Source organism: Pantherophis guttatus, chromosome 4 (assembly GCF_059756535.1).
Source record: "Pantherophis guttatus breed Tessera chromosome 4, ASM5975653v1, whole genome shotgun sequence".
Classification (NCBI taxonomy): Eukaryota; Metazoa; Chordata; class Lepidosauria; order Squamata; family Colubridae; genus Pantherophis; species Pantherophis guttatus.
Window position 1 is genome coordinate 2,846,155 of NC_142066.1, and position 12,096 is coordinate 2,858,250.

Genomic DNA, 12,096 nt, shown 5'->3' on the forward strand with positions numbered 1-12,096 from the left:
CCTCCTCCTCCTCCTCCTCCTCCTCCTCCTCCTCCTCCTCCTCCTCCTCCTCCTCCTCCTCCTCCTCCTCCTCCTCCTCCTCCTCATTCCTTTCTAGAACTGATGTTACCTAGTTGGGTTGTGAAATGTCTGCAAGAAAGCCCCCCAAGCTCAGAGAGCACCAAGGACCCCACCCTCCTCCTCCTCCTCCTCCTCCTCCTCCTCCTCCTCCTCCTCCTCCTCCTCCTCCTCCTCCTCCTCCTCCTCCTCCTCCCCTTCTTCTCTTCCACTCCACAAGCCCCACTCCCTCCCAGCACTGATGACGTTCCCTAGTTGGGTCCCGAAACGTCTGTAAGAACCCCCCCCCCAACCTCAGAGCGCCCCAAGGACCCCACATTCCCACCTTGAGCTACACCTCTTCTCTTCCCTTGACTCCACAAGCCAGGGTTACGGAAGAAGGAGCCTTTTTACCGCGCGCGAGAGTTATTTTAATCTCGTCGGTTATCAAGGCTTGATGTAAAATAAGACCCGAAGGGACAGATTAACTCCTTAAATCTCCCTGGATGGATTCTTATGTCTCCAAGCTCATTTAGAAGATGGGTCAGGCTCTATTTAAAAGCGAAATAGCCTTTACTAAGAAGCAGGGACCAGAAGATTGTGAAATGTTATCAAATCGGAATGGGCGTGAGCTGGAAATCTTTACGGATTCCTGTTTGGTGATATTTTTCGGGGTGCGCGTGTGTCTTGGCTAGCAAATTTTCCTGAAGGCTGTTAGATCGAAAAGAATTCGCTTTAGCATACCGTGTTTCCCCGAAAATAAGACCCTGTCTTAATATTTTTTTGAACCCTGAAATAAGCGCTTGGCCTAATTTTTGGGGAGGTCTTATTTTGGGGCGCGTGGAGCAAGACGGGGCTCCTCTTGCCGTCTTTTCTGATTTCCAGCTGTGTCTCCCTAACCCTAACCAGAGGAAATGGCGGGGACCGATTGGGCTTATTATCAGGGGAGGTCTTATTTTAGGGGAAACAGGGTAGTTAGAAGCCTGTTTGGTGGTCTCTGAATTGAAGCCGTCTTCACCCACCCTGGAATTGGCATACACTTCTCCACGGAGAAGCCAGATTCACTTAACAACCATGTGACTCACTTACTAACCGCAGTGACTGGACAGCCACTTGTCTGAAATGGTATACGGTTTCCTGACTGAGCAGTCTCCTTTCCCCTGGAGTGGGGTGGGAATGGAGATTTTACAGTATCCTTCCCCTGCCATGCCCACCAAGCCACGCCCGCCAAGCCACGCGACGCCCACCAAGCCACACTCGCAGAACCGGTAGTAAAAAAAATTGAAACTCACCACTGGAACATTCGAAGCAGGAGTGGAAACCTGGAGTGGACGAGAGTCGATCTTTGGAGGTCCAACATTTTGGGGGGTTATGCCTATTATGGAGCTAATGCTGCAGATTCGATATCTTCTTGTCTACCAATAATCTAAATACGGTGTCATCATTGAGATGGCAATTTTATAGGCATATTTGACATAGTTTCACTCTATCCATCTTCCTGTGAGTAAAACCCTTTTTTCCAATATTGTTGTGGCCCGTCAGTGGCCTGTGCAGCTAGTAGCTGATTCCGACAGCGAGGAGGCTGGTGTGGTGCTGCACCAGCAGCCTGTGCAGCTGGCACTCGAGTCGGACAGCGAGGAGGCTGGAGAAGATGTGGTGCCGGAGGCGGGGATTCAGCCAGGGTCTTCAGAACCTCCAGAAGCTCCCATAAGTGAAGAGGACGAAGAGGAGGAGCCTCTTCTCAATGCACGAGCGCATAGAGCTGCCAAAAGGCAGGAATGGCTCCTCAGGAGGAGGTCTCCTCGAGAGTAAGGCTTGGGGCTAATTGGCCACTCCCTTAGCCTATTTAAGGAAGGACGATGACTGAGGCAATTTGCAGGGAACAACTTCGTTCACTCTCCTTCGCGTCTGGATCTTAGTTCTCTGCAAATTGCTTCTGGGCTTTCTGCCAACCATAGTAAGATTACGATTATTTATTCTTTGGATTCTTGTAGGCTGTTAAGAAAGTTAATTAACAGCCTTTGTTTGAAAAAGACTGATTTAATTTAGTAAACTAAGGTTCGTACAGACTTTGTGTGTGCTGCGTTCTTTGGGGTCCGTAGCTGGGGCAGAACAAATATCACCATATTAGTTGCAAGTGTAGGAAAAGCCAGGAGGAATTCTGAATTCTTCTCCAGCCTGCTCTCATGCTCCTCTTCTCTTTCTTTTCCTCCTTCCTTCTTCCCTTCCCTTCCTCTCTCCCTCGTTTGACGGTGAAGAGCCACCCTTGATCAAGTTGATGGCAGGAGATGGGCCCAAAGATTTCTGGACTTGGTCCCTGAGGAACTGAAGTTCGGTGCCTTCTCCAATTTCCCTTCCTTGCCACTCCGCCAGATCGCTTCCTAAATCCACGACGACAACATGACCCGAAGTTGGATGGGTTTCCTGCTTTGGCTCTCCAACCATCCGAGGTGGACCTACTGTAGAGGGCCTCCTTGGTGGCCCCTTCTCTTCTGGCCTCTGGTTCTTCGCCTTCCTCTCACCATCCACGCAACTACCTTCAAAGTTGGGGTGATAGGTCCCTGGAAGTGTGACTCCATCTACGCCCAAGCCTACCCCGACGCAGCGGCCAAGTTGGCTGTTAGTCGGATCAACAAGGACCCAACCTTAAACAAGGGATACTGGTTTGATTACGTCCTCGTCAACGAAGACTGCCAGACTTCCAAGGCCCTCGTGGCCTTAGTCAACGCGGAATATTACGCCTCTGGTTTCGTAGGCCCGGTTAACCCGACGGCCTGTCAGGCAGCTGGGATGCTGGGTAAAACTTGGAACAAGCCCATCGTCTCCTGGGCTTGCTTGACGGATGACGCTGAGGTTGGCCGTTTTGGGACTTTTGTGCGGCCGTTACCTCAGGCCTCCGTTGTGCTCTACACTGTCCTTAAGCACTTCCAGTGGGCTCACGTGGCTGTGATCACCTCTAAAGAAGACCTCTGGGTCCAAGTGGGGCAAGGCCTAGCCGACTCGTTGAGGAACTTCGGCCTGCCCGTTACCGTAATGGCCACCATGGATGATGACCCGAGTGAGGTGGAGGAAGCCCTTCAAAAGATCAAGAAGGCCAACAATATACGAGGTATGGTTGCAATGGGCAGATGTTTCCCATGCGAGATCTAACATAAGGGGGTTAAACCCTAGGTTTGAAAGATATGGAGTCTGTCTTAGGAGAAAGGGCTTCAGGTCACCTTATGGTTCCTTCTGAGATGTAGACGCCCACCATGGTAGTGTCTTCACTTCTTGGATGGTCCAAGCTTCTCATTTACTCAAAAAAAGACCACAGAAAGAAGATTGAAACCTACCTTTCATTCTTCCTTCTGAGGTGAAGAAGTCCACCATTGATTTAGATGACTCAAGTTCCTCACGTACTCCAAAAATGATCACAGAAAGAAGATTGAAATGTACCTTGCATTCTTTCTTCTGAGGTGAAGAAGTCAACCATGGTGATTTCTTCGCTTCTGGCTTGGCTTGGATGGTTCAAACTTCTCCATTTGCTCCAAAAACTACCACAGGAAGAAGATTGAAACCTACCTTTCATTCTTCTTTCTGAGGTGAAGAAGTCCACCATGATGGCTTCTTCACTTCCGGCTTGGCTTGGACGGTTCAAGCTTCTCCATTTGCTCCAAAAAGTACCACAGGAAGAAGATTGAAACCTACCTTTCATTCTTCTTTCTGAGGTGAAGAAGTCCACCATGATGAGTTCTTCACTTCTGGCTTGGCTTGGCCGGTTCAAGCTTCTCATTTACTCCAAAAATTATCACCAGAAAAAGAGACATTGAAAGCCTCTTTTCCTAGATCCAAAGCTGATTCGAGGAGACCATGAGGGGAAAACACCTTCTTCGTAGTAGGACAATGTAGCCTCCCGAAAGTTCCGGAAGTTTGGAAACGAGCCTGTTTCTTGCCTCCGGAGGGCCTCCGGAGGGCCTCCAGAGCCCAGGAGAGGCCGTTTTCGCCCTCCCGGAGGCTCAAAGGAAACCTCCTGTCAGGTTTTCAGGCCGTCTTCAAATAAATTGCGTCTCAAACAAAGTCCTTTTTGAAACTTTTTATTTATTTATTTTATTTTCATTTTATTTAGCACGGCGACTTTTACACTGACTCCATGCAGCCAGCACTGATGTGCTGGCCCAAAATCCCTCCTCTTCCTTCCCCCACTCCTCTGCATTCATTGGCCATCTTCCCAATCATTCACCCCTAATCTACTGCTCCAATTCAAAGAATTTCCCCCCTCCCATCCATCTCCTAGGGGACATTATCTCCAGCTAAAATAAGTAGGTGAAAGGCAACCGTCCCGTTGCAGACACTTGCATTCTCCTTCTCATGTCAGCACTAGGATAAATGCATCTTGACGTGCTGACACCTCCGGAGCGTGGGGAGGGTGAAAACGCCCCCCCTCCCGCTGTGGTGCAGGAGGCCGAGAAGGCCACACCAGTGGTGGGTTGCCCCCAGTTCGGACCGGTTCACAAGAACGGGTAGAAAAACCGGCGGGAAACCCCGCCCCCCGCCCCGGATGTTGTCATCGGCGATCTGAACTGGTAGTAAAGGTAAGTAGAACCCACCCCTGGGCCACGCCCACCATGGCCACGCCTACCCAGCAGCTGGGCAGAGAACCGATTGCTAAAATTTTTGAATCCCGCCCCTGCTTCAAAGATAAAACGAACATGTGATTTGAATTTCAGGATTGATGGGGTTGAACGTGGTGGCTGCAGAGATCCTGTCTGACTCTGGGACTCTATAAACGTTGGTTTATATGACAAGGATCATGCCATGTGACTCAGCCACATGTTCATGCAGCTTCTTTCTTGGTCAGGAGAACTTCTCTCCAAGACATGGTTGAACAGCCCAATATTTATTTATTTTATTTTATTTTATCTTTATTTCAAATTTATATACAGCACCTTCTCCCGAGGGACTCAGGGCGGTGTACAGCCAGATAAAAACATACAATACAAACATTAAAAGCAATTAAAAAGATATATATTAATTTGGCCCCAATTTAAAATAACAAACCAATTAAATTTTTTTTAAAAAAAATATGTTAAGCCAGCCCGGCTTGCTGAAAAAAGAAAGTTTTAAGGGCACGGCGGAAGGCACCGAGGTCTTGGATTCTCCTTATCTCTGGGGGCAGCTGAGTCCAGAGGGTAGGTGCCCCCACAGAGAAGGCCCTCCCCCTGGGGGTCGCCAGCCTACATTGTTTGGCTGATGGCACCCCGAGGAGGCCCTCTCTGTGGGAGCGCACGGGTCGATGGGAGGTCATCGGTAGCAGCAGGCGGTCTCAAAGATAACTAGGTCCTATGCCATGGAGCGCTTTAAAGGTGGTAACCAACACCTTGAAGCGCACCCGGAAGACCACTGGGAGCCAGTGCAGCTCACGCAGGAGCGGTGTTATGTGGGAGCGCCAGGCAGCTCCTGTGATTACCCACGTGACTGCATTCTGGACCAGTTGGAGCCTCTGGGTGCTCCTCAAGGGGAGCCCCATGTAGAGAGCGTTGCAGTAGTCCAGGCGCGAGGTGACGAGGGCATGAGTGACTGTGCACAGGGAATCCCGATCAAGAAAAGGCCGCAACTGGCGGATCAGGCGAACCTGACAGAAGGTCCCCCTGGCTACAGCCGTCAGATGTTCCTCCAAGGACAGCTGCATATCCAGGAGGACTCCCAGATTGCGGGCCCTCTCTGTGGGGGCCAAAGACTCGCCCCCGATAGTCAGTGATGGAGTCAACTGACTATATCGGGATGCCGGGAACCACAGCCACTCAGTCTTGGAAGGGTTGAGCTTGAGCCTGTTCCTCCCCATCCAGATATCTCAACTCCACCAGCAAAGAATAGAATAGAATAGAATAGAATAGAATAGAATTTTTTATTGTGTGATTGACACACAAGGAATTTGTCTTGGTGCATACACTCTCAGTGTACATAAAAGAAAAGCCACATTCATCAAGAATCATAAGGTACAACGCTTAATGATAGCCGTAGGGTACAAATGATACAAGCAACAAAGTTACAGTCATACAGTCATTAGCGGGAGGAGATAGGTGGGGGGAACGATGAGAAGATTAATAGTAGTGCAGACTTAGTGAATAGTTTGACAGTGTTGAGGGAATTATTTGTTTAGCAGAGGGATGGCATTCGGGGAAAAACTGTCCTCGTGTCTAGCTAGTTGTTCTGGTGCGCAGCGCTCGATAGCGTCGTTTTGAGGGTAGGAGTTGAAACAGTTTATGTCCAGGATGCGAGGGGTCTGTAGATATTTTCACAGCCCTCTTTTTGACTCGAGGCAGAATGGGCTTTCTGAGTTGGCGCAAGGGTAAATCATATCACCCCACTCCGGTTCCATATGCTAACCTGGCTTGCTATTAAGATGGTCCAACCCCTTGACCCAAGCCAGACGATCCTAAAGCATCTCAAAACAAACGGTTGTCCAATCTCTCCTATTTAATTTCCGTAGCAGCAAAGAGAAAAATAGGAGCAGAAAAAGAGCAGAGTGGTGTGACCCGGGCCCGAGTAAGTAGTAGGAAAATCAGTCCGTGAAAAAAACAAACAAACTTGATTCGAACAGCTGAGAATTGACTTCATTCCCAGCGTCGTTCCACTAAATGAAAGCAAATTCCTCCCAACACAAATTCCTCAGTCCTATCGCAAACCTTGGTCCAATTAGGCAAACTGCCAACGGCCTTTCCTGGCAAACGTTCAGAAGTCCCAGATACAAAAATAAATACAAGACGTAGACGAAGGAGACAATGAAGCTACCAACGTTGTTTTCCGGCAAAGCCCAAACGCCGTTGCTGGTCTCTTTTAAGCCTTATGGGAGGGGCCAATCATCTCTTGGCCTTACTCCTGAGTTGTCCTCTTTGCTTGAGCTGCTCTTTCCTTCTGGCAGCTCTTCTCATGCGTGCATTAGGAACAGGATCCTCCTGTTCCTCTGCCTCTCTACTGTCAGCCTCTGGAGGCTCCGAGGTCCGTGCATCACTCCCCGATGGCCCTGGCCCCCTCTCTGCCTCTGACGCAGAGCCCTCATCTGGGCCTCCCCCAGCCTCCAGGACTGGCCCCTGTTCTTCCTCAGCCTCATCGCTGTCTGACTCCGCTGCCAGCTCTGCAGGCTGCTGGCGGACCACAACACAGAGAAGAGCAATTTAAGATGATCAAAGGCCCGGAGTCTAAAACATACGAAGAACGGTTGCAGGATTCGGGTTTGGCCAGTCTAAAGAAAAGAAGAATTAAGGGCAGCAGTGGGTTTCACATTATGTTACTACTGGTTCGCCGTGCGCACGGATACTCGTTTGTGCGTGCGCATGCCAGATTTGTGCACTCGCCTGCCTTCCACTCATGCACCCAGCCTCAAAAACGTGCCTAAACAGAATGGCAGAGAGCTGGCCTGGGTGGGTGGGTGGTTGGGTGGGCAGCAGGGGTGGGTTCTACTTAACTTTACTACCAGTTTGCAACGCATGTGCAGATCATCCATGATGACGTCCGGGCAGATGGGCAGAGTCTCCCGCCGCCTTTACTACCGGTTCGCAAGAACCGGATAGAACCGGGAGAAACCCACCACTGGTGGGCGGACGATTTCCACTACCGGTTCAGTCGAACCGATCCGAACCGGCTGAATGCCACTCTCTGATTGGGGGTGGGGGGACATGATGGCAGTCTTCCAGTATTTGAGGGGCTGCCACAAAGAAGAGGGGGTCAATTTATTTTCCAAAGCATCAGAAGGCAGGACGAGAAACAAAAGGATGGAAACTGATCAAGGAGAGAAGCAACCTGGAATGAAGAAGAAACTTCCTTAACAGTGAGGACAATTAACCAGTGGAACAGCTTGCCACCAGAAGTTGTGGGGGCTCCATCACTGGAGGTTTTTAAAGAAGAGACTGGACATCCCTTGGTCTGAAACGGTATAGGGCCGTGATGGCAAACCTTTTTGCCATCACTTGCCAGGAGTGGCGGGGGTGGTGGTGTCATGTGCGTGTGTGCCCACACTCATAATTCTATGCACCCTGCCTCCACGCATGCGTGGGCGACCCCCCCCAATGCTCCTGGCACGCGATGGCATGGTAGGCCCGTTTTTTGCTCTCCCCAGCCTCCAGAGCCTTTCTAGGAGTCTGGGGAGGGCAAAAACAGCCTTCCCCACCTCCCCAGAGCTCCTCTGGAGCCGAAAAAGGCCCATTTGTCAACTTACTGTGGGACCCGAAGGCCTGTTTTTTGCTCTCCCCAGCCTCCAGAGCCTTTCTAGGAGTCTGGGGAGGGCGAAAACGGCCTTCCCCTCACACACACACCAGGAGGCCAAAAACGGACCATTTGCCAACTTCCTGTCCCACCGGAAGTTGGCAAACGGGCCATTTCCAGCCTCCGGAGGGATGGGGAAGGCTGTTTTTGCCCTCCCCAGATGCCTAGAAGGTTCTGGAGGCTGGGGAGAGAGAAAAATGGGCCTTCTCCACCCACCCCCCCGAGCCCCTCCGGAGGCAGGAAACAGCCTGTTTCCTTACTTCTGGTGGGCCCAGAAGGCCCGAAAATCAGCTGTCCAGTGTGCGCATGTGCGCCGGAGCTGAGTTCGCGTTCCCACCGATATGGCTATGTGGCAGGCGTGCCATAAGTTCGCCATCACGGGTATAGGATCTGCTTGAGCAGGGGGTTGGACCAGCTCTATTCTGATTGGTTGATTGAATACTAAACATTATTAAGGATGTCTCCCCCTTTTGAAAACAGCTTTTCCTCCTTACAGATAGAAGCCTAAGTAGAACTGTGGGAAGTTTAAACCGTAATCATAGTTGTCGGTAGGTAGATGTTAGGGTTGATTCTTGATGGACATGCAGGGGAAGTCCGTCTTGTTCTCCCTGCTAAATGGAGGATGTCCTTTTTCTTGGCCCAAAGATTTAAATTCCCTCCAAAGCTGCAGAGGATTCCTATAAGGGGGAAGAATGGGGCAGACAAAGAATGCTTGTCTGATTATTTGGCATGAGGAGGAGGAGGAAGAGAAGGAGAAGAGGAAAGAGACAGAAGAAGGGGAAGGAGAAGGAAGGAGAAAGAAGAAGGGGAAAGAGTAGGAAGAAGGGGAAAGAAGGAGAAGGGGAGGAGGAGGAAGAAGGAAGAAGGGGAAAGAGAAGGAGAAGGAAGAAGGAGAAGGGGAAGAAGGAGGAGGAAGGAGGAGGAAGAAGGAGAAGGGGAAGAAGGAGGAGGAAGGAGGAAAGAAGGAGAAGGAAGAAGGAGAAGGGGAAGAAGGAGAAGGAAGAAAAGGAAAGAGAAGGAAGAAGGGGAAGGAGCAGGAGAAGGAAGGAGAAGGAAGAAGAGGAAAGAGTAGGAAGAAAGGGAAAGAGAAGGAAGAAGGGGAAGGAGGAGGAGGAGGAAGAAGGAAAAAGGAAGGAGAAGGAAGAAGGTGAAGGAGAAGGAGCAGGAGAAGGAAGAAGAGGAAAGAGTAGGAAGAAGGGGAAAGAGAAGGAGAAGGAAGAAGGAGAAGGGGAAGAAGGAGGAGGAAGGAGAAGGAAGAAAAGGAAGGAGAAGGAGCAGGAGAAGGAAAGAGAAGGAAGAAAAGGAAAGAGAAGGAAGAAGGGGAAGGAGAAGGAAGGAAAAGGAAGAAGAGGAAAGAGTAGGAAGAAGGGAATAGAGAAGGAAGAAGGGGAAGGAGGAGGAGGAGGAAGGAGAAGGAAGAAAAGGAAGGAGAAGGAAGAAGGGGAAGGAGCAGGAGAAGGAAGGAGAAGGAGAAGAGGAAAGAGTAGGAAGAAGGGGAAAGAGAAGGAAGAAGGAGAAGGGGAAGGAGGAAGGAGAAGGAAGAAAAGGAAGGAGAAGGAAGAAGGGGAAGGAGAAGGAGCAGGAGAAGGAAGAAGAGGAAAGAGTAGGAAGAAGGAGAAGGGGAAGGAGAAGAGAAGAGAAGGAGAAGGAAGAAGGAGAAGAAGGAGAAAGAGAAGAAAGAAGGAATAGGGAGAAGGAGAAGGAGAAGGACTGTGCGGTCCTTGATGCTCTCTGAGCTGGGTGGTTTTCTTGCAGACGTTTCATGACCCATCCAGCTAACACCATCAGTGCTAGGAGGGAGTGGGGTTTGTGGAGAGGAAGAGGAGGCGGTCCAGTTATTTGGGGAGGGTTTCTCTGGAGGGCTTTGAGGAGCCAGGAGCGGGAAAGTGTTGCCTGGGGGCCATCGCATGTGTGTCAAGCACATCTTGGGACTTTCTGGAGCTCCTGGTCAAAGGTCTGGTGATGGCATCTCAGAGGCTTCGGAACTTGGGTTGGCCTGAATGGGCTCCCTCAGATGGACATGGTGGGCTCTTTTCTTTATCAGTCCCAACAATTCAGGGTCGACTTTGATAAACTCTCAATTCTCTTCACCTTCTTCCCCTTTTTTTGGTCTATTCCTTCTCTTTGTCCTTTTCCTTCATTCCGCCTTCATTCCTCCTCCTCCTCCTCCATGTCTTCTCCTCCTTCTCCTCCTCCTCCTTCATTCCTCCTCCTCCTCCTCCTCCATGTCTTCTCCTCCTCCTCCTCCTCCTCCTCCATTCCTCCTCCTCTTTCATGCCTTCTCCTCCCCCTTCATCCTCCCCCTTTCCTCTTCCTTCTTCAACTTCTTCCTTCTTCCTCCTTCTCTTTCATTCCTCTCTTTCCTTATCCATTCTTCTTACTCCTCCTCCTCCTCCTTCTCCATTCCTCCTTCTTGTTCATGTCTTCTCCTCCTCCACCTTCATTCTTCTTCATTCCTCCTCCTCCTCCTTCATTCCTCCTCCTCCTCCTCCTCCTCCTCCTCCTCCTCCTCCTCCTCCTCCTCCTCCTCCTCCTCCATGTCTTCTCTTTCTCCTCCTTCATTCCTCCTCTTCCTCCTCCTCCTCCATTCTCCCTCCTCCATGTCTCCTCCTCCTCCTTTCCTTCTCTCCTCCTTCATTCCTTCTCCTCCTCCTTCATTCTCCTCTTCCTCCTCCTTCCTGCCTCTTCCTCCTCCTCCTCCATCCTCCTCCTCCTTTCCTCTTCAACTTCTTTCTCCTTCTCTTTCATTCCTCTCCTTCCTTATCCATTCTTCTTTCTCCTCCTCCTCCTCCTCCTTCATTCCTCCTCTTCCTCCTCCTCCTTCATTCTCCCTCCTCCATGTCTCCTCCTCCTCTCCTTCTCTCCTCCTTCATTCCTTCTCCTCCTCCTTCATTCTCCTCTTCCTCCTCCTTCCTGCCTCCTCCTCCTCTCCTCCTCCATCCTCCTCCTCCTTTCCTCTTCAACTTCTTCCTCCTTCTCTTTCATTCCTCTCCTTCCTTATCCATTCTTCTTTCTCCTCCTCCTCCTCCTTCTCCTCCTCCTTCATCCCTCCTCCTTTCCCCTTCCTTCTTCAACTTCTTCCTTCTTCCTCCTTCTCTTTCATTCCTCTCTTTCCTTATCCATTCTTCTTTCTCCTCCTCCTCCACCTTCATTCCCTCTTCATTCCTCCTCCTTCTCCTTCATTCCTCTTCCTCCTCCTCCTCCTTGTTCATGTCTCCCCCTCCCTCCCTCCCTTCCCTCTGCAGCGGTCATCATGTGCATGCACTCCGTCCTTCTGGGCGGAGAGGAGCAGCGCCTCCTCCTGGAGAAGGCCGAAGAGATGGCCATGACTCAAGGGAGCTACATTTTCATCCCCTACGATGCCCTGACCTACAGCCTGCCCTACCAGAAGGAGGTCTACACAGTGCTGGAGGACAACCTCAAGTTACGCCGGGCGTACGATGCCGTGCTCACCGTCACCATCGACTCTCCGGAATATTCTTTCCGGCAGGTCTTTGAAGAGGCTCAGAAGACGAAAGAGATTCCCGGACAACTCAGCGCGGAGAAGGTGCCCAACTGACGGGGGGAAGAAATGGGGTTGAGGGTTGGTGGGAATCCAGACCATACACATAGACCTCGACTTATGACCACAATTCAACCCAATATTTCCATTGCTGAAGTTATTGAGCCGGTAACAGCGTCATTAAGTGAATCTGGCATTGTCAGAAGGTCGCAAAAGAGGTACGTCAGGTGGAAAAGATCAGCTCCCCACCTGAAGGGCCATTTAAATTTAATTTATTGCTCCTCACGCCGATGTACAGGAATCTTTTCAACTAATGG

At 50.6% G+C, this 12,096-nt stretch overlaps 1 protein-coding gene across 1 annotated transcript in view; it reads left to right on the forward strand.

The window, feature by feature from the left end:
- Window positions 1-2,335: 2,335 nt before the first annotated feature.
- GUCY2D (guanylate cyclase 2D, retinal) overlaps window positions 2,336-12,096 on the forward strand; it is a 44,817-nt gene continuing 35,056 nt past the window's right edge. The window contains exons 1-2 of the mRNA XM_034427074.3: window positions 2,336-3,145; window positions 11,523-11,824. Of these exons, the coding sequence (XP_034282965.2) occupies window positions 2,437-3,145; window positions 11,523-11,824 (1,011 nt within the window). The 5' untranslated portion in view covers window positions 2,336-2,436. The remainder of the gene's footprint in view (window positions 3,146-11,522; window positions 11,825-12,096) is intronic.